General features: G+C 49.9%; 1 protein-coding gene across 1 annotated transcript; it reads right to left on the reverse strand.

Moving 5' to 3' along the window:
• Positions 1–621: 621 nt before the first annotated feature.
• On the reverse strand, positions 622–22,678 carry HEG1 (heart development protein with EGF like domains 1). The gene is made up of 13 exons (XM_069982480.1): positions 21,370–22,678; positions 8,113–9,492; positions 7,921–8,037; positions 7,001–7,123; positions 6,231–6,334; positions 6,082–6,140; positions 5,818–5,978; positions 4,817–4,951; positions 4,499–4,541; positions 3,721–3,758; positions 2,704–2,791; positions 2,350–2,524; positions 622–2,180 (listed from the first exon to the last, which is right to left on the reverse strand). Exons 1-13 carry the CDS (start codon positions 22,574–22,576, stop codon positions 2,037–2,039), a joined length of 3,774 nt encoding a protein of 1,257 aa, XP_069838581.1. The 5' UTR covers positions 22,577–22,678; the 3' UTR covers positions 622–2,036.
• Between the last annotated feature and the right edge of the window lie 939 nt (positions 22,679–23,617).

Here is a 23,617-nt window from a genome sequence, read left to right on the forward strand (position 1 = left end):
TGTGGAGGAAACACTACCCCCTGCTGGTGTGATGTGTGGGGAACACACTGCCCCCTGCTGGTGTGATAAGGTGGGGAGGACACACTGCCCCCTGTTGTGATAATGTGGGGAGGACACGTGACCTTTTCTGGTGTGATAATGTGCAGGATACACTGCCCCCTGCTGGTGTGATGTGTGGGGAACACACTGCCCCCTGCTGGTGTGATAAGGTGGAGAGGACACACTGCCCCCTGTTGGTGTGAAGATGCAGAGAAAACACTGCCCCCTGCTGGTGTGATAATGTGTGAAGGACACACTGCCCCCTGCTGGTGTGATAATGTGCAGGATACACTCCCCTCTGCTGGTGTGATGTGTGGGGCACACACTGCCCCCTGCTAGTGTGATGATGAGAAAACACTGCCCCCTGCTGGTGTGATAAGGTGGGGAGGACACACTGCCCCCTGCTGTGATAATGTGGGGAGGACACATGACCTTTTCTGGTGTGATAATATGTGAAGGACACACTGCCCCCTGCTGGTGAGATGATGTGGGGGGGGACACACTGCCCCCTGCTGGTGTGATGTGTGGGGAACACACTGCCCCCTGCTGGTGTGATAAGGTGGGGAGGACACACTGCCCCCTGCTGGTGTGATAATGTGCAGGATACACTGCCCCCTGCTGGTGTGATGTGTGGGGAACACACTGCCCCCTGCTGGTGTGATAAGGTGGGGAGGACACACTGCCCCCTGCTGGTGTGATGATGTGGGGGGGACACACTGCCCCCTGCTGGTGTGATGATGTGGGGAGGACACACTGCCCCCTGCTGGTGTGATGATGTGGGGGGGACACACTGCCCCCTGCTGGTGTGATGATGTGGGGAGGACACACTGCCCCCTGCTGGTGTGATGATGTGGGGAGGACTCACTGCCCCCTGCTGGTGTGATGATGTGGGGAGGACACACTGCCCGCTGCTGGTGTGATGATGTGGGGAGGACACACTGCCCCCTGCTGGTGTGATGATGTGGAGAGCCATCATTCTCTTCTTGCAGTGAAACAGGGGACTGCAGCTTTGGAAGTGATCAGGGTGTAGGATGGGGACCCTTTGGCCCTTCAGCTGTTGCAAAACTACAACTCCCATGATGCCAGAACAGCCAAAGGCCTGGTGCAGAACATGATGTAACTCAGGATCAGTACGTATAATGGTGCATTTACACAGAGAGATTTATCTGACCAATTTTGGAAGCCAAAGCCGGGAATGGATTTGAAAAGAGGAGAAGTCTCAGTCATTCCTTTATGACCTGATCTCTGTTTATAGTCTGTTCCTGGTTTTGGCTTCATAAATCTGTCCGTGTAAACGCACCATTCAGCTAGCACATGTTATATGGAGATTACGTCTCGGTAGTGGGGTTTAGTGTTTTCCCGCCCCTGCACAGTAGTGGAGGAGTCTCCAGTATGATGGACGCCGCCTCCTGCCGTGTAGAGAGGAGGCTCCTCAGGGTGCAGGATCTAATTGAGAAGGAAAATTTTGAAAATGTTTCTACCACAAAATGACACCAGCAAAAAGTGCAAATGAGCAACTCCCCCCTCCCCTCCTCCCCTCGCAGAATGGTGGGGTCCGCTGTGCATGAGCAAGGATCCAGTCTGTATAGCCCCCGGTGCCTCATGTCTCGCTGCCATCCCCCTCTGTCACAGCAGGCACCACTCCCGAGCATCTTGCTGCCTCCATGTTGTATTGCTACATTGTAATTCAGCGACCAGTCAGACCAGTCCTCCATTCCTTACTTGTCGTCTGGGCCATTGCTGGCGGTGGCGTATCGCGGCCTCACCACCCACAGCTGCGATCACATTCTTTGTCATAGTCAATAAATTACTGGATATGATCGATCTCAGCTTAGCAGCAGCCGCCATATTGGATTATGCTCCCCAAGGTCTGGCACCGTCCTAGTATTCCAGCAGGATACAGACAGAATAACAATATCCTGTGTTATTACATTAGGGATGCGGCTAAGATGGCGGTGAGTGAGGGGTGCTGCGGCTGGGCACCCTGGGATCCTATTCTAGAAGTAGTCTCTCCGCCTGTTCTCCTCATTGATGAAGGAAGGGTTGTACTGTCCGGGGTAGATACACGAGTGGCGGGATCCCGGCAGGCCATTGTAGGGGTAAAGTCCGTTCCTCTCAATCTCCGAGTTCCGTAATCCGGGCTGTACATGGGGACAGAAAGAGAAGATGGTGAAGAGCGGAAAACAGCTACGAAGAAGAGATGAGCCGTAGCGGCCATGTTGGGCGTAATATAGAGTACAATACAGGATACTGGGAGAAAAGATAAGGGTCAGATATCCACAACCCCTACCCCAGTGGCCGTGGACTCACAGAATAGTAGACGTCCGTCATCTGGAGCAGGTTCTTGGTGCTGCCGTTCTCCTGCATCTCAATTGTCTCTCGTCCCCATTCTGAGGATCGCTGCGCTTTCGGATATTCGGCATAAGGAGACATCTGGAAATCTCCACTCTTGAAGATGAGTTTACTGATGTCGCGTTTGCTCTTCCTGGGATCAAAGGGAAAAGAGAGTTTTTATTCTGTGTCAGCTCAACCCATAACCCCCGACTGCGTGTGAGTGAGTGTGAGTATGAGTGCAGCTACTGGGGAAGATCCCAGGGAGGTATACAGCGTCAGGGCGCCATAGTCTGCACATGACGTAACTCACAGGACACAGGGATCACTGACCTGCAACAAGTCACTGCCAGAGCAATGACCAGGATGAGGAGGAGACCGCCACCGCCAGCCGCTATGATCACTGTGATCAGCTGGTACGCTGCCAGGAGACAGGAGAATAAAACATCACATATATGTATAGAGGAGCTTTATACAGGACAGTATATATGTATACATGTTTATACAAGTAAATATATATGTATGTATACAATGGACAGGAGTCTAGATCTATACAGTAGTATAGGGGATCGGGCATATATGTATATAGTGGCATGTGCGTATACAGAGTAGAGGAGTTATATATATATATATATGAGGATAGGGTGTATATATGCATATAGAGGACAAGAGGAGTATATCTGAGGACAGGGTGATATGTATATAGATACTGGGATCTGTAGGATACATGGTACTGTTTATAGAGTCTCCTGCCATTACACACAGTGTCCACCATGTGTCGCCCTTGCAGCAGGAACTCGGATGGACCCCGCTCCGCTCAGTCTCCATGTTACACCCTGGTGACGGCCTTGTAGTGCGGGGAACATACAACCATTCCCATGTATGATGTATGACCTAGTCCTGGCTGATCATGGGGTGAGGTAATGGCCGCACTCCCATAGATTCCAGACCTCTTCTTCTCTCATAGTAAATATTCTTTTCCTGTCAGCTGCAGGATCCCACCCTCCCTCCAGGGACCCCGACTCCACGCTGACCTCGCACTGTCCCCCTCGATCCGGCTTGACACTCCTCACAAGTGAGTAATAGAGGCGGCACCCTGTCATTATGCATCCATATACTATATATAATATCTATATACAATGCCTCATTATATAGGACCCCTGCAGCAGCTGATGCTAAACTACAGTCAGGGCATGATGGGATTTGTAGTTATGCTGGAAGGCCAGAGATTGGCAGACGCTGCCTTATTATATCAGTATACAAATCCATGTTAAATAGAACCCATAAAAAAACGCCACAAAACATTCTTGCACCCCAACATCTTAAAGCGCACAGGGGGGTCAGACTTACGGTTCGAGCAATTAAATCCTCCGAGGCCGAAGGGACATCTGGAAAATAAAAGAAATGGAGTTTACTGGGAAGAACCAGAGGACGGAAGATATCAGAGCTACAAATATAAGAACAGGACAACCAATCAGATTCCAGCTCTTATCAGTCCTGGGCCGACTGGAAGACTAAAGCTGAGATGTGATTGGCTGACACCTACTTGTATCCATAAATGCCCGTCTCTGTATCGCTCACGGTCAGTTTTTTGTGAAAATCTTTTCCTTTCAAATCAGCTGGTTTCAGAAAGTTGTACAGATATGTAATTTACTTCTATTTTAAAATCTACAGTTATCCAGTAGTTATCAGCTGCTGTATGTCCTGCAGGAAGTGGTGTATTCTCTCCAGTCTGACACAGTGCTCTCTGCTGCCACCTCTGTCCATGTCAGGAACTGTCCAGAACAGGAGAGGTTTTCTATGGGGATTTGCTGCTGTTCTGGACAGTTCCTGACATAGACAGAGGTGGCAGCAGAGAGCACTGTGTCAGACTGGAGAGTATACACCACTTCCTGCAGGACATACAGCAGCTGATAAGTACTGGAAGGCTGGAGATTTTTAATAGGAGTAAATTACAAATCTATATAACTTTCAGACACCAGTTGATTTAAACTAAAAAGATTACCCCTTTAAAGGGCCAGTCCAGTAAAGTCAGTTACAATGTATCAGTGCAGGTCATAGAGGATTGTCTAGACTGAAAGTCATGATTTTTATTGTATGAATAAATGTGGCGCGGCCCCCTCCTCACCTCACACAGACTCCATTCTCCAGTTTGTAGCCGTCATCACAAGCTGAGGAGAGAAAAAAAGACAGTGAATCAGATGACCCCCCCCAAAATACCTAACCCCCAATATCAGCGGCTGCCCCACCCCACACACCTGCAGCAATAATCTCCTTATACTGGCCAGGAGCCTGCACTAAACCCCCCCCCTACCCCCAAAAGATCAAAGCCACCCCCCACCCCCACCCCCAAAAGATCAAAGCCATTCCCCCACCCCCAAAAGATCAAAGCCACACCCCTCATGCAGATTGTGAGGTGCAGGGGGCGTATATCCCAGGCTCTCACCTCGACAGGAATGATCGGTTTTGCTGTATTTGAAGTATCCGGGTTTACACTGACAATACGCCACACCGGCTGGGTCAGCGCACACCGACGTCTCATTGTCACAGCCGGGACTCCTCACATGACACAGGCTGAGAGCTGCAAAATACAGAGGAAATGTTACATTATGTATATCACCTATATAATATGTACAGGCTGCTACAGCATATATAACATCACCTATATAATACACTGAGTACAGGCTGCTACAGCATATATAACATCACCTATATAATACACTGAGTACAGGCTGCTACAACATATATAACATCACCTATATAATACACTGAGTACAGGCTGCTACAACATATATAACATCACCTATATAATACACTGAGTACAGGCTGCTACAGCATATATAACATCACCTATATAATACACTGAGTACAGGCTGCTACAGCATATATAACATCACCTATATAATATGTACAGGCTGCTACAGCATATATAAAATCACCTATATAATACACTGAGTACAGGCTGCTACAACATATATAACATCACCTATATAATACACTGAGTACAGGCTGCATGCACCGTATATAACCACCTATATGATACACAGAGTACAGGCTGCTACAACATATATAACATCCCCCATATAATACACCGAGTACAGGCTGCATGCATCATATAGAACATCACCTATATAATACACAGAATACAGGCTGCATGCACCGTATATAACCACCTATATAATACACAGAGTACAGGCTGCTACAACATATATAACATCACCTATATAATACAAAGAGTACAGGCTGCATGCACTGTATATAACATCACCTACAGTATATAATACACCGAGTACAGGCTGCATGCACTGTATATAACCACCTATATAATACAATGAGTACAGGCTGCATGCATCATATAGAACATCACCTATATAATACACAGAGTACAGGCTGCATGCACTGTATATAATGTCACCTACTGTACAGAACACACATACATAACATTACCCCGGATACGGTGCTGAAGGTGCAGTACCAGCTGGCAGGAGGTGGGGCGCTCCGGGGACGTCTCGCACACTTTGGCGTAGCTCTGGAGACCACGCGACAGATCGAACATTGTTACATTGGACTCCATAGAGAATAGATTCTGGACGATGAGGTTGTCACTACTGGGGGGGGGGGGGGGGGGGGGGGGGAGAACACAAGATTATGTCACGTATGGAGTAGCCCCCGTGGAGTGTGACATCATCCTCCCCTTAGAGCCACTCTCACCTGTCACTGGTGACCGTGGACTGGTAATAACCCGAGATGGTGGAGAACGAGGAATTCAGCTGCAACAAGGATACTACAGTCAGTACTCTGCAACAAGGACAGCACTTTACACCACCACACCCAGCCAAGATGGCCGCCCCCATACTCACTATGCGCACTATGTCCTCCTTGATCTGATACAATCTGCTGTCTTTAACGTCACTGCCGTCCAGGAAGCTCCAGGGGATCTCAATGTGTCCCAGAAACGTCCTCACTGAAAGACATCAAGAGTTACCCCAAAATAACAGGGGGGCAGGAGTGTAATATGTAACAGCTGGAGGGCCATGGCTAGATATCACCCTATATCTCCCACAATGCATGACAGCAAAGCATGCTAAAAGAGGGAGTGCAGCTCTGAAGGTGACAGAAGTATAAGGTTATGTTCACACTCATTGTGAGGCATAACATAGAGATTTCACACCCCTAAAATACCTGTTTTTTCCCTATTTTATTTAAAATTTCATAGGAAAATGTCTGACATTAAAGGGGTACTCAACTTAAAGGGGTTATCCAGCGCTATAAAAACATGGCCACTTTCCCCCTAGTGTTGTCTCCAGTTTGGGTTGGGTTTTTAAACTCAGTTCAATTGAAGTAAATGGAGCTTAAAGGGGTACTCCGGCGGGGGGGGGGGGGGGGGGGGCATTTTTTTTCCTGACATCGGGGAGAAGGTGGCTGAGGGAAACGATGTCCACTCACCTCCCCAGTTCCAGCCAAAAAATTATAAAACCCTTAGTAAAACAAAAAAATCAATCCATAGAACCCCAAAAAATAAAAGAAAAAGTGAGACTTGACAATCTGTGGTTGCTGTCAGTGACTGGAAACATACACATAGGCATAAAGAGGAAGAAAACCTTAGAAGATGTTATATGGAATCACTGACCAAGAACACAGCCGGCGCCCTTCTCCAGGAGGTACCCGAGGGGGCACTGGCAGCTGAAGGAGCCCCTAGAATTGACGCAGGTGCTCAGCGCTGGGCAGGGGCCGGACAGACACTCATCCACATCTGGAAGATAGAGAAGACAATGCGAGTCAGACAAGTGTGTGCCCCCTCGCTGCAGTTTTGTCACTGTGTAGCAGCACCCTACGTACTGTGGTCCCATGTCATAGACTAAGATGAAGCTGCAGATCATGTGACTTCGATGACCATAGACCAGGGCCTGTTCACACTACAGAATTCTGCTTGCCATCTCTTTTAATGGAAGGTCTATTGCGCCTCCGCTCTCTGCACCACTCCACTCTGTACTGTGAACGGGCCCTAAGGGTGCCTTTACACAGACAGATTTACCTGACAGATTTTTGAGGCAAAAGCCAAGAATGGATATGAAAAGAGGAGAAATCTACAGTCTTTCCTGTATGACCTGTTCTGTGTTTATAGTCTGTTCCTGGCTTTGGCTACAAAAATCTGTCAGATAAATCTCTCTGAGTAAAGGTACCCTCAGATAAAGAAGCAGATCATGTGACTTCAATGACCACAGGCTACGATGAAGCTGCATATCATGTGACTTCCATGACCATAGACTATGATGTAGCTGCAGATCATGTGACTCCCATGACCATAGACTATGATGATGCTGCACATCATGTGACTCCCATGACCATAGACTATGATGAAGCTGCAGATCATGTGACTGCCATGACCATAGACTATGATGGGTTATGTCTGATATTGCAGCTCAGTTCCAGTACTGCATTACCAATCACACCCTGTGTACAGGTGTGGTGCTGTTTCATGAAGAGAGCAGATGTATTGGTAGGGACGATGGGTCATTGCTGATGGTTTCCGTGCTCTTCTGATCTCACCTTTATCACAGAGATGGCCGCTCCAAGACGCTGGACAATCACACCTGAAGCTTTTCAGATCCTGACTTTCCACGCAGAGACCCCCATTGTGGCAAGGACCGGAGGAACAGGGACTAACTGGGAATGCAAGAAGGGGGTTAGGACAGATATTTGAGGGAATAGTGCCTGCAGATACTGTAGCGCACGTCTCACCTGCAGCAGTCGGATGTGTCGTGGTGGGTGGGATCATCGCCGTGGTGACTGCGTGCCTCACAGCAGGTGTAGTGGTCAGAGCAGTAGGGGGAGGAAGGGTCTTTCTGGCCTTTGTGGTGACTGTAGTGCCTGGCATTGGTGGCTCGGTGTTGCATGCTATCACGGTGGTCGTCTCGGTCATGACCTCTTGGTCAGCAGTGGTCAGTATTGGGGTTCCAGGCCCGGCTGTCCTCATAGTGTCACGTGGCATCTTCAGCGTGGTGACAGGTAGTGATGGATCCAGTGGACTGTTGGTGGATGTGGTGGACGGAGTGATATCCATGGTCGGCGTTGGGGTCCCAATGAGCCTTGTTCCCACCGTGACCCTCAGCGTCCCCTCCCCCTTGGTGGACATCACGGTGGTTTCTGCTTCCATTGGTTTCAGTGTTGTGGTTACATCTCGTGTTGTCGTCTCATGGTGTGATCTCGTCTCAGTGACCACTCCGGGGGTCACAGGGCTGACAGCCATTGAGGTACTGCTGGCTGTCGGAGATACAGAGGACGCATGGGTCTTGTTCATCACTGTTTCATCTTTCGGAGTGGATTTCGAGTTGAAAAATGGTGGCAGTGATGTAGATGGTGCAGGGGGCCCGAGGGTGGAGGATGCGGCTCTCAGGAGGTCAGGAGTCTCGGTGGTGTCAGGGTTTGATGGAGACGTTACCAGAGATGGTGACACCGAGGATCGAACAGAAGAGATGAATGTGGAGGGGGCGGGGGATGATGAAGACACCAGCAATGGCGGCTGCTGGGTCTGCGGCATTACATCAACTGGAAGTGATGGAGAAGCCGCACTAGTGGTGGCCACCAACATCAGGATACTAGATGAGGTCTCGACCCCGGACACGTCAGAAGGTGAGGATGATGATGGATCAATGGACGAGGTATTGGATGTAGCCCCTGTGGTCTTAGGGCTGCCCCGTGTGCTGGGCCCAGTAACAGGGACACTGGTGACTGGGAATGTGGAATTAGATATGTGGTGAGATGTGGGGGATGGGTACGTGGTGACCACATATGACGGGGTCTGCAGAGGGTATGTGCCGGGTGCTGAGGCTGCAGCCAGAGTAGAGGTGTTCCTGAGCCCAGCATCCCCTGTGGCGTTCCTGTACCCCCGCACTGTGGTCGGCCACCCCTCAGTGATATTCCTGGGGCTGGAGCTGTGACTCCCGCTGTTTGTGGGATACATGTTGGGAATCTCAGTTATGTCAGAGACGCTGCTGTCATTGGTGACGGATAAGAGGGTCCTGTCTCCCCCTCGGGTGGTGGAGATGTATGTGGTGTCCATGTGCGGCGTCCTTTTGTTCAGGTGTCGCTGCGTCGCTGATTTCTGGGTGATTCCAGCAGCTGAAATAAGAAAAGGAGATGTCAATGATTCCTGCATCCGACCTTAGTGTCTTCCCTTATAGCGGTACTCCGGTGACATTTTCTGTCAAATCAACAGGTGTCAAAGTTATAGTGATTTGTGAATTATTTCTTTTTAAAAATCCAGTACTTATCAGCTGCTGTATGTCCTGCAGGAAGTGGTGTATTCTCTCCAGTCTGACACATTGTGCTCTGCTGCCACCTCGGTCCGTGTCAGGAACTGTCCAGAACAGGAGAGGTTTTCTATGGGGATTTGCTGCTGTTCTGGACAGTTCCTGACATGGACAGAAGTGGCAGCAGAGAGCACTGACACACAGAGTACTGAAGGCTGAAGATTTCTAAAAATAAATAATCCACAAATCTCTATAACTTTCTGACACCAGTTAATTTGAAAGAAAAGCTATTTTTGCTGGAGTACCCCTTTAATCCAGTACACTGGGAGGGGCCTATGGTGTCCTGGTTTGTGAACAAAATTCAAGAAGGACAGTGAAGACAGACATAGACAGTAGGGGACGAGAATGTGGATAAATCTACATTTTGGCCTTTCCCGCCTTCGCTCGGACCTTACAGTACACATTATACATGAAGGAAAGAAGGAGAGGTGGTCAGGTGATGACCCCCGTGCACAGTGCACTCTCTGAACTCCTCCTGCAGACACTTGGAAGCTTCACCTGCGGATGTCAGGATTTTGGGTGGAGAAGATTTTGGCGTCCAGAGGAATTTCTGTTAACAAAAGCCGAGAGGTCGGGATCTGGAGCGCCGCAATCACACGGACCTGGCGTTTCCTTTCCAGTGACAGGTCCCGCCCCTCCCTGCGCCGCGATCCGGCCTTATCACAGTTTGCCATAGTCTAGACGGCTCCGATAAACATCCTGAACTGGGATCACACAAAATGCGGAGCGAGAGAAGCCGGAGCGCGGCCAATCCTGCGGCACATCGACACAATGTCAGCGCATAGGGGGCAAAACCCCACAAACACATGGGATAAATGCTGCCTAATGCCTAGCAAGGGTCGGATGTAAATTCTGAACATTTCATGCTATATACAAAATCTCCAGTCTACCAGTACTTATCAGCTGCTGTATGTCCTGCAGGAAGTGTTGTATTTTTTCCAGTCTAGAGAGCAGGGGAGGTTTTCTATGGGGATTTGCTGCTGCTCTGGACAGTTCCTGACATGGACAGAGGTGGCAGCAGAGAGCACCACTTCCTGCAGGACATACAGCAGCTGATAAGTACTGGAAGACTTATCTCTGCCACTTGCTGGGACCAGTTTATATAAAAGAAAAATGTTTTTGGTTAACAATCCCTTTAAAGCCAACCACCGGTGCACCTGTCTGATCTGTAGCTGAAGGTAATGCGGCGTAGGAACCTAGAGCGCAGGTCCAGTCTAACCACAAGGAGCACAAATCCAGAATATGGGGACAGATCCAAATCCTACTGAGAACTTGGCTGCCGCTTCCTCATCTGATCACAACAACCAAGGTGAGAAGCCTCCCGAAATGAACGGTGCAACCAGCGCTCCATTCATTCTCTGTGGGGCCGAGTGCAGAGCTGGAGATGCCTGGACGCCCCATAGACAATGACTGGAGTAATGGCCGCTCGGGCACACAGCAGGCACTTCATTCCAGGGACAGTTTGCTCCCTGTTCTTGGGATTGTGGGGGTCCCAGCTGTCAGACCCCTCCCACAAATCAGCTGGTTATCCCTTATCCTGTGAATAGGGAACACATTACTGACATCAGATTGTCAGTACACTGTGTGTGATAGGAGATTAGAGTGTGAGCTCCTGGGGTCAGGGATGATGGGAGTGATGATACACTGTGTGTGATAGGAGATTAGAGTGTGAGCTCCTGGGGTCAGGGATGATGGGAGTGATGATACACTGTGTGTGATAGGAGATTAGAGTGTGAGCTCCTGGGGTCAGGGATGATGGGAGTGATGATACACTGTGTGTGATAGGAGATTAGAGTGTGAGCTCCTGGGGTCAGGGATGATAGGAGTGATGGTACATTGTGTGTGATAGGAGATTAGAGTGTGAGCTCCTGGGGTCAGAGATGATGGGAGTGATGATACACTGTGTGTGATATATTAGAGTGTGAGCTCCTGGGGTCAGGGATGATGGCAGTGATGATACAGTGTGTGTGATAGGAGATTAGAGTGTGAGCTCCTGGGGTCAGGGATGATGGGACTGATGATACACTGTGTGTGATAGGAGATTAGAGTGTGAGCTCCTGGGGTCAGGGATGATAGGAGTGATGATACAGGGATGATGGTGGGTATGATTCGGGGTTGGGGGCATTGGAGGGGTTAATCCTTTGCTCTCCTGTCACCCTCTATTAATACACTGGATTCCGCACATACTGGGTGTTACCAGGAAATACCAGAACAAATCTCCTGTCTCTGCGCTCACAGCTCGGCCTGATAACAGCTCCAAGTCACATCATCTATCAGGTCCCACATTACAGCACCCCCTCCTGGTAGGACCACTGTACTGTCATATTAGCCATTCACCTTCACAACTTGTGCCCTTTTCTGTTTCTGTTCTTTCTCTAATAAAACGAAAAGACCACATCCACATATATACTGCTACACGGCCATATATATATATATATATATATATATATATATATATATATATATATACACAGCTACACGGCCACTTATATATTTATATAAAATATACAGCTACACAGCTACACGGCCACATATATATATATATATATATATATATATATATATATTACACACTGCTACACAGCCACTTATATATATACAGCTACACCCACACACACACGTTATATATATATTACACATACAGCTACACAGCAATATATGTATATACACATACACGCACGCACACGCACACACACAGCTACTAGCTATGTACTATGTATTAGTCTGGAGACTATACAGGGATTAAAGGAAAAAAAATGTTTTCAAATTAGCTGATGTCAGAAAGTTATAGATTTGTAATTTACTTCTACTAAAAAAATCTCCAGTCTTCCAGTACTTATCAGCTGCTGAATGTCCTGCATGAAGTGGCGTATTCTCTCCAGTCTGATACAGTGCTCTCTGCTTCCACCTCTGTCCATGTCAGGAACTGTCCAGAGCAGGAGAGGTTTTCTATGGGGATTTGATGCTGCTCTGGACAGTTCCTGACACGGACAGAGGTGGCAGCAGAGAGCACTGTGTCAGACTGGAGAGAATACACCACTTCCAGCAGGACATGCAGCAGCTGATAAATACTGCAACACTGGAGATTTTTTTTTAAATAGAAGTAATTTACAAATCTGTATAACTTTCTGACACCAGCTAATTTGAAAACATTTTTTTTCACACTGGAGTACCCCTTTAAGCTAAATTAACATAAAACTGAGGAGCCTGTTGAGTCTAAGTATTTCTCACCATGGTTGGAGTTAAGTAGTCACATGACCATGCACCCGACTTTATCATGGATAACAGGCTGGACTTATGTATATACACAATATGGAGTGTTCCTTTAAGGCTTTTCCTGACTTCTTACTGTGGGTCTGATGTGATGATGATGATGATGATGATGCTGGGATGACACAACGCCCCCAGATTCCCATCAGTTTGGAGAAAGGAGAACAGGATGTTTTCCTCCACTCTCCAGTGATTTGCAGTTTTAGTTTCACTTCCTTTCTATCTTTAGACATCTGTGCGAGTTACTGGGGGTCTGTGATGTCACAGCGTGTATCCATGCCATGTATCCCTGTATCTAAGCTGCATGAGGACGGATTCACAGCGATGTAACGCAGCCACATTTTGGTGTCTATAGCAGAGATGGGGAACCTGCGGCCCTCCAGCTGTTGCAAAACCTGTGAGATGTATCCGTGTATCTAAGCAGTGTAACCCTGTCCCTGTGTGATGTAGCCCTGTATCTAAGCAGTGTAACCTTTTACCTGTGAGATGTATTCGTGTATCTAATCAGTGTAACACTGTCCCTTTGTAATGTATCCGTGCAACTAAGCAGTGTAACCTTTCACCTGTGTGATGTAGTCCTGTATCTAAGCATTGTAACCCTGTCCCTATGTGATGTAGTCCTGTATCTAAGCAGTGTAACCCTGTCCCTGTGTGATGTAGTCCTGTATCTAAGCAGTGTAACCTTTTACCTGTGTGATGTATCCATGTATCTAAGCAGTGTAACCTTTTACCTGTGTGATGTATCCATGTATCTAAGCAGTGTAACCTTTCACCTGTGTGATGTAGTCCTGTATCTAAGCTGTGTAACCCTGTCCCTGTGTGATGTAGTCCTGTATCTAAGCAGTGTAACCTTTCACCTGTGTGATGTAGTCCGGTATCTAAGAAGTGTAACCTTTTAACTGTGTGATGTATCCATGTATCTAAGCAGTGTAACCTTTCACCTGTGTGATGTAGTCCTGTATCTAAGCTGTGTAACCCTGTCCCTGTGTGATGTAGTCCTGTATCTAAGCAGTGTAACCTTTTACCTGTGTGATGTATCCATGTATCTAAGCAGTGTAACCTTTTACCTGTGAGATGTATCTGTGTATCTAAGCAGTGTAACCCTGTCCCCGTGTGACGAGATGGTACACCCGTGTGACTACCTCTTCTGTCTCTCCCCATCAGGTCAGTAAATGGGCCGCTCCGGACAATGCTCTGTGTGCAGACAATGCGGCCGTGGGGATCTGGTTACCCGTGGCGTCTTTTTGGCTCGTCCCGGTGTCACAGATCCCTGAGAGCGGCCATTGTCAGCCGCAGAGATGATCACCTCACGGCCGGGACAGGAGGCGACTTTCCCAGCACACGGATCAGGACGCACAATGGCTGCTTTGTCCTGTACGGTAACCGAACATGGATATTCTCAGGGTTCTACACCACACATGGCGACCCCCTCCCCCACTGCTACATGTGCGGCCCTATACATAACACACAGGGTACTACAACTCCTATCCGACACAACCAATCATTGTGAGGGCACAAGGGAAAACTATTTATCCATCCAGCGTCCTCCACCAACCAGTAACTCCACCACACAGTGCCCTCTGCCAACCAGTGCCCTCCACTAACCAGTCACTCCACCACACAGTGCCCTCCACCAACCAGTGCCCTCCACTAACCAGTCACTCCACCACACAGTGCCCTCCACCAACCAGTGCCCTCCACTAACCAGTCACTCTACCAACCAGTGCCCTCCACCAACCAGTAACTCCGCCAACAAGTGCCCTCCACCAACCAGTAACTCCACCACACAGTGCCCTCTGCCAACCAGTAACTCCGCCAACAAGTGCTCTCCACCACACAGTGCCCTCCACTAACCAGTCACTCCACCACACAGTGCCCTCCACTAACCAGTCACTCCACCACACAGTGCCCTCCACCAACCAGTAACTCCGCCAACAAGTGCTCTTCAACACACAGTGCCCTCCACCAACCAGTAACTCCACCACACAGTGCCCTCCACCAACCAGTAACTCCGCCAACAAGTGCTCTCCACCACCCAGTAACTTCGCCAGTCAGTGCCCTCCACTAACCTGTCACTCTGCCAACCAGTACCCTCTACCAACCATTGCCCTCCACCAACCAGTGCCCTCTGCCAACCGTTTCCCTCCACCAACCAGTGCCCTCTGCCAACCATTTCCCTCCACCAACCAGTGCCCTCTGCCAACCGTTTCCCTCCACCAACCATTGCCCTCCACCAAGTGCCCTCCACCAACCAGTAACTCCGCCAACAAGTGTCCTCCACCACACAATACCCTCTACCAACCAGTAACTTTATATCCTAAAAAGACCACCTGACCTGCCTGGGTCACTATCAACGATTTCCTAAACAAAAGGCTTACTACTGTTTAATCAATATAAATCTCTTTATTATCTCAAATAACAATAAAATCGCAACATGGAGTAAAATTCATGCACACAAGGAGTACTGTCTAAATATACAAAAATAATATAGATACAACAGTGTATCCATAAGATGTAAAGGTATCCACTACTAATGTGAACACTGCCTACAGGATGGTATTGGCTTTGGTGCTCTGTATTGCACTTAAATGTCTCCTGCTATTGCACTAAACCCAGATAAATGAAAGTATCTAAACAGTAATGAGAAAGTTCTCCAAACAATAAATACACTAACTGGGAAGGAAAGACAGTACCTGATAGAACTGTGTGCTGCCACCTCTAACGCACGTTTCGCGTACCGCTTGTTCACAGAGGAGTGAACCAGTAACTTTACCAACCAGTGCCCTCCACTAACCGCTCACTGTGCCAACCAGTGCTCTCCACCAACCAGTGCCCTCTACCAATCGTTGCCCTCCGCCAATCAGAGCCCTCCGCCAATCAGAGCCTTCCACCAACCGGTAACTCCACCAACCACTTCCCTCTAACAACTGTTGCCCTACACACACCAGTAACTCCGCCAACAAGTGCCCTCCACCACACAGTGCCCCAACCAGTGTCTTCCACCAACCAGTCACTCCACCGACCAGTGCCCTCCACTAACCAGTGCTGTCTACCACACAGTGCCCTCCACTAACCAGTGCCGTCCATCACACAGTGCCCTCCACCACACAGTGCCCCAACCAGTGTCTTCCACCAACCAGTCACTCCACCGACCAGTGCCCTCCACTAACCAGTGCTGTCTACCACACAGTGCCCTCCACTAACCAGTGCCCTCCACCACACAGTGCCCCAACCAGTGTCTTCCACCAACCAGTCACTCCACCGACCAGTGTCCTCCACTAACCAGCGCCCTCCAACACACAGCGCCCTCCACCACACAGCGCCCTCCACCACACACCGCCCGCCTCCAGCAGCTGACCAGTCCACACGTACCGTATCAGCAGAGGATTTTACCCTGCGAGTTCTTTGGATACCTGCCCATTCACTTCAATGGGATGACATACTTGTATATCAAAGTCAGCCGGAGAAATGTAAGGATCCTCTGGGCCGCCCCTTCCACTTCTCTCCGCATTCCCCCGGTCGCTGTTGGTGCATGTAATGGCACAGGGAAGAAGGGGGAAGCGAGCGCTGAGCTGACAGGTTGGCGCTCACTTCCTCATCTTAATCGTGCTGTGTAATACAGCCCTTATACTCAGTATCTGCTCCTATTCTGTATAGACACTGCACAGTACCACTTCTCCTGTCCTGTATATATGGACACTACACAGTACCACTTCTCCTGTCCTGTATATATGGACACTGCACAGTACCACTTCTCCTGTCCTGTATATATGGACACTACACAGTACCACTTCTCCTGTCCTGTATATATGGACACTGCACAGTACCACTTCTCCTGTCCTGTATATATGGACACTACACAGTACCACTTCTCCTGTCCTGTATATATGGACACTACACAGTACCACTTCTCCTGTCCTGTATATATGGACACTACACAGTACCACTTCTCCTGTCCTGTATATATGGACACTACACAGTACCACTTCTCCTGTCCTGTATATATGGACACTGCACAGTACCACTTCTCCTGTATATCAGGACACTGCACAGTACCACTTCTCCTACCCTGTATATCAGGACACTGCACAGTACCACTTCTCCTGTCCTGTATATATGGACACTGCACAGTACCACTTCTCCTACCCTGTATATCAGGACACTGCACAGTACCACTTCTCCTGTCCTGTATATATGGACACTGCACAGTACCACTTCTCCTGTATATCAGGACACTGCACAGTACCACTTCTCCTACCCTGTATATCAGGACACTGCACAGTACCACTTCTCCTGTCCTGTATATATGGACACTGCACAGTACCACTTCTCCTACCCTGTATATCAGGACACTGCACAGTACCACTTCTCCTGTCCTGTATATATGGACACTGCACAGTACCACTTCTCCTGTATATCAGGACACTGCACAGTACCACTTCTCCTACCCTGTATATCAGGACACTGCACAGTACCACTTCTCCTACCCTGTATATCAGGACACTGCACAGTACCACTTCTCCTACCCTGTATATCAGGACACTGCACAGTACCACTTCTCCTGTCCTGCATATATGGACACTGCACAGTACCACTTCTCCTGTCCTGCATATATGGACACTGCACAGTACCACTTCTCCTGTCCTGTATATATGGACACTGCACAGTACCACTTCTCCTGTCCTGTATATAAGGACACTGCACAGTACCACTTCTCCTGTCCTGCATATATGGACACTGCACAGTACCACTTCTGTCCTGTATATATGGACACTGCACAGTACCACTTCTCCTGTCCTGCATATATGAACACTGCACAGTACCACTTCTCCTGTCCTGTATATAAGGACACTGCACAGTACCACTTCTCCTGTCCTGTATACAAGGACACTGCACAGTACCACTTCTCCTGTCCTGCATATATGGACACTGCACAGTACCACTTCTCCTGTCCTGTATATATGGACACTTCACAGTACCACTTCTGTCCTGTATATATGGACACTGCACAGTACCACTTCTCCTGTCCTGTATATATGGACACTGCACAGTACCACGTCTCCTGTCCTGCATATATGGACACTGCACAGTACCACTTCTCCTGTCCTGTATATCAGGACACTGCACAGTACCACTTCTCCTGTCCTGTATATAAGGACACTGCACAGTACCACTTCTCCTGTCCTGTATATAAGGACACTGCACAGTACCACTTCTCCTACCCTGTATATATGGACACTGCACAGTACCACTTCTCCTGTCCTGTATATATGGACTTGGCACAGTACCACTTCTCCTGTCCTGTATATATGGACACTGCACAGTACCACTTCTCCTGTCCTGCATATATGGACACTGCACAGTACCACTTCTCCTGTCCTGTATATATGGACACTGCACAGTACCACTTCTCCTGTCCTGTATATATGGACACTGCACAGTACCACTTCTCCTGTCCTGTATATATGGGCAGTGCACAGTACCACTTCTCCTGTCCTGTATATATAGACACTGCACAGTACCACTTCTCCTGTCCTGTATATATGGGCAGTGCACAGTACCACTTCTCCTGTCCTGTATATATGGGCAGTGCACAGTACCACTTCTCCTGTCCTGTCACCCTCCGCTCCCCCTGAGGCAGCTGTCACAGGTTCGGGTAATCCAGGCAGTGGCATCTGTCACTCCTGGCCATGAAGGGGTTAATCCCGGCTGCCTTGGTCAGATAAAAGGATTAGACGGGCATGTGTGGCCGGCAGGAGGGTGAGAGGGGCTCAGCGCCCGGGACAGGTGCACCCGGATTAAAAGGCACAGGGACAGGAAGGTGACAAGAAGCAAGATGGCCGCTACATCACACATGATATTCAGAGAGTACATGTGTCATTATATACATGACATCACCTCTCTATGAATGATAACATCACTACTTTCCATGTATGAATGATGACATCACAGAAAGTATTGATCTCCCCATTATTACATCCTAAATAGTGATGTCATCATACAGATAGAGAGCGCAGTGTGACGTCATGTATAGAGACAACAAACGTGTCATCCATCCCTGTGTATGAATGACATCACTTCTCTCCATTTATTGATGATGTCATCAGTCATATGGAAATGACATTTATAAAAGAAAAGAAGTAATGTTATCATACGCAGGGATGAAGCATATTTCTGCTCTCCATGTATGAATGATGACCTCAATACTCTCTCTGAGTGATGGCATCACACATACGAGAGTTGTGATTTCATGCATCTCCTGTATGAATGAAGACATCTTTACTGATTATCTAATCGTCAGTTTCCATATGACTGATGACATCACAGCTGTCATCATTCATACATACATGGAAAGTAGTGATGTCATCATTCATTAATGGCGAGCAGTGATGTCATTATTCATACATGGAAAGTAGTGACGTCATCATTCATACATGGAGAGCAGTGATGTCATCATTCATAAATCAGGGAGACCAGCCAAACGACAACACTGCCGGCTGCTAGTGAAATCGCTCAATTTAGTGAAGTCCTAGGTGCATTGCCCCCTGGGAAACATGAATATGCAAAAGAGGAGCCTGCGGAGCCTCATTGAAGAGTCTCAAAACACAGGACTAGCCAGATATCCCTCCGGGAAGGACCCAGCCAAGTGGCAGCTCCTGTTAGGAAACCACCAAATCCACCATATTAAGTGGCCCTATAAGTCAGTGTTAATGACAAGGGATAAACCAAGGCCGGGTATCCATCCACATACAGCTGTTTCGGGGTGTTGCCCCTCATCAGTGTGGAGCAGGATTCTGGCTAGGTGGGAGCAATGGCTAGTAGAGCCATAAGAGAAACAGATTGCTGAACTCAGGGAGACCAGTCCTGCTCCACACTGATGAGGGGCAGCACCCTGAAACAGCTGTCTGTGGATGGATACCCGGCCTTGGTTTATCCCTTGTCCTTACATTGACTTATAGGGCCACTTATTATGGTGGATTTGGTGGTTTCCCTACAGGAGCCTCCCCATGGCTGGGTCCTTCCCGGAGGGATATCCGGCTAGTCCTGGGTTTTGAGACTCTTCAATGAGGCCCCACAGGCTCTTCTTTTGCATATTCATCATTCATAAATGGCGAGCAGTGATGTCATCATTTATACATGGAGAGCAGTAATGCCATCATTTATACATGGCGAGCAGTGATGTCATCATTCATACATGGAGAGCAGTGATGTCATCATTTATACATGGAGAGCAGTGATGTCATCATTTATACATGGAGAGCAGTGATGTCATCATTTATACATGGGGAGTAGTGATGTCATCATTCATACTCACCTGTAACCAATCCGGCCCCTCACTGATCATATACTGAGCCCCCCACTGACCCCCCTCACTGATCATATACTGAGCCCCCCACTGACCCCCCTCACTGATCATATACTGAGCCCCCCACTGACCCCCCTCACTGATCATATACTGAGCCCCCCACTGACCCCCCTCACTGATCATATACTGACCCCCCTCACTGATCATATACTGAGCCCCCCACTGACCATATACTGAGCCCCCCACTGACCCCCCTCACTGCTTCCTCACCATTGTTACTCCACATCCTGTGAGTCTTGTCGTCCTCAAGCTTTATATCACAATTTTTATACCATTCAATGCAGGGGCCCCAGGTACAGATGAGACCGGGGGCCACAATGCCTGGGAGTCCCTGTGTTCAGCCCCTGATCTTATAGGTGTCCTCCACCACCCAAATACTGACTAGTGTCAGAGATAGGGAGATTAGAGTGTGAGCTCCTGGGGTCAGGGATGATGAGAGTGATGATACACTGTGTGTGATAGGAGATTAGAGTGTGAGCTCCTGGGGTCAGGGATGATGATGGGAGTGATGATACACTGTGTGTGATAGGAGATTAGAGTGTGAGCTCCTGGGGTCAGGGATGATGGGAGTGATGATACACTGTGTGTGATAGGAGATTAGAGTGTGAGCTCCTGGGCTCAGGGATGATGAGAGTGATGATACATTGTGTGTGTTAGGAGATTAGAGTGTGTGCTCCTGGGGTCAGGGATGATGATGGGAGTGATGATACATTGTGTGTGATAGGAGATTAGAGTGTGAGCTCCTGGGGTCAGGGATGATGGGATATATTATAGGATACACCCAGCAGGACAGTTACAGCAGTCTGCCAGCCTGCACCCCCCATACACATCAGTGACCCCCATCATCCTGTCCTGGGTTCCTGGTCCCCCTTCCTAGGACTGGCCGCCTGGGAGATGATGTGACACATATACTTATCATGCTGTATTATAGGTGTATTGTATATACCACTATAGACAGTATATACTACAGCACTGTATAGGTCCTATATACTGTGTGTATTAGAGGATGGCGCAGTATAGATGTGTATATGACGCCCAGCACTCACTCACCTGCATCGTTCTGCATCCACTCCGGTTCTGATCCATAATACATGTGGGGTCCCCGCTGAGGTTCTGTAACACCTGCTTCTGCTTGCGTCTGGTTCTTTACAGTAACAGCACTGAGGGAAGCGCTGTCGGTTCTGCTGGGCTGTGATGGGGGGGCAGTTGGGGTTCTGATTCTCGGTTCTGATGAGTAATGTTTTGTTTTGTTGTGTTCTGATGGATAGTTAGTCCCTGCTGTGTCGGGTTCTGAGGGGGGGTTGGTCCCGGTTCTAGTGGGATATGATGATTGGTCGGTCCCATTGGGTTCTAATAAGGACTCCGTCCCGAATCTGTTGGGTTCTGATGGGGTATCGGTCTTGGTTCTGTTTGTTTCTAATGATCGACTGGTTCTTGTTCTGGTGGGTTCTGAGGGAGGATTGGTCCTAGTTCTGGTGGGTTCTGAGGGAGGGTTGGTCCCAGTTCTGGTTGGTGCTGATAGAGGGTCAGTCCCAGTTCTGGTGGGTTCTGATAGAGGGTCAGTCCCGGTTCTCTCTGGTTCTGATGGGGGGTCAGTCCCAGTTCTGGTGGGTTCTGATGGGGGGTCAGTCCCAGTTCTGGTGGGTTCTGATGGGGGGTCAGTCCCGGTTCTCTCTGGTTCTGATGGGGGGTCAGTCCCGGTTCTCTCTGGTTCTGATGGGGGGTCAGTCCCGGTTCTCTCTGGTTCTGATGGGGGGTCAGTCCCGGTTTTGGTGGGTTCTGATGGGGGGTCAGTCCCGGTTCTCTCTGGTTCTGATGGGGGGTCAGTCCCGGTTCTCTCTGGTTCTGATGGGGGGTCAGTCCCGGTTCTCTCTGGTTCTGATAGGCCATGAGTCCCGGTTTTGATGGGTTCTGATGGGGGGTCGGTCAGGATTTGGGGAGGGTCTCCTAACTGATTCTGGATCTCTCTGGGATCCTTGGGAGAAAGTTTAGCAGATCGGAGGCGATGATCTCCCATCATTAACCCTTCTGTGCCCGCGGCTCCCGGGCTCCAGGCTGGGGGGCTGCTCCCCCCCGCGGCTCCCCATGTCGGGTGGTCTCTGTGCGGGCGGCTGGGTGCGGGGAGGCTCCGGGTCATGGACAAGAGTCCGGGGGTCCCTGCGCTCAACCATTCACTGTCCGGAGCAGCCGAGGAGCAGCGGGCGGTGCCCAGGAGCAGCACAGCCCGGATCAGCAGCCGGGGGCCGGGGAGCATCATGCAGGAGCAGCCGGAGAGGACGCGGAGCTCCCCGGAGAGGGCTGACAAGCCTGGGGCAGCCGAGGAGAGAGCAGCATGGAGCGGACAGTGAGCGCAGACTGACCGGGGAGGGCGGAGAGATGGACGGAGAGAGCAAGAGCCGCCCACCAGGGGGACAGAGCCGCCCCCAACACTGGGGACACCGGGGGACAGAGCCGCCCCCAACACCGGGGACACCGGGGGACAGAGCCGCCCCCAACACCGGGGACACCGGGGGACAGAGCCGCCCCCAACACCGGGATATGTATGGGGACACCGGGGGACAGAGCCGCCCCCAACACCGGGGACATCTATAGGGGACAGAGCCGCCCCCAACACCGGAGACATCTATAGGGGACACCGGGGGACAAAGCCGCCCCCAACACCGGAGACACCGGGGACAGAGCCGCCCCCAACACCGGAGACATCTATAGGGGACACAGGGGGACAGAGCCGCCCCCAACACCGGGGACACCGGGGGACAGAGCCGCCCCCAACACCGGGATATGTATAGGGGACACCGGGGGACAGAGCCGCCCCCAACACCGGGGACACCGGGGGACAGAGCCGCCCCCAACACCGGAGACATCTATAGGGGACACAGGGGGACAGAGCCGCCCCCAACACCGGGGACACCGGGGGACAGAGCCGCCCCCAACACCGGGATATGTATAGGGGACACCGGGGGACAGAGCCGCCCCCAACACCGGGGACACCGGGGGACAGAGCCGCCCCCAACACCGGGATATGTATAGGGGACACCGGGGGACAGAGCCGCCCCCAACACCGGGGACACCGGGGGACAGAGCCGCCCCCAACACCGGGGACACCGGGGGACAGAGCCGCCCCCAACACCGAAGACATCCATTGGGGACACCGGGGGACAGAGCCGCCCCCAACACCGGGACATCCATAGGGGACACCGGGGGACAGAGCCGCCCCCAACCCGGGGATATCTATAGGGGACACCGGGGGACAGAGCCGCCCCCAACACCGGGGACATCTATAGGGGACACCGGGGGA

The sequence above is a fragment of the Dendropsophus ebraccatus genome, chromosome 9, assembly GCF_027789765.1.
Source record: "Dendropsophus ebraccatus isolate aDenEbr1 chromosome 9, aDenEbr1.pat, whole genome shotgun sequence".
Lineage (NCBI taxonomy): Eukaryota > Metazoa > Chordata > Amphibia > Anura > Hylidae > Dendropsophus > Dendropsophus ebraccatus.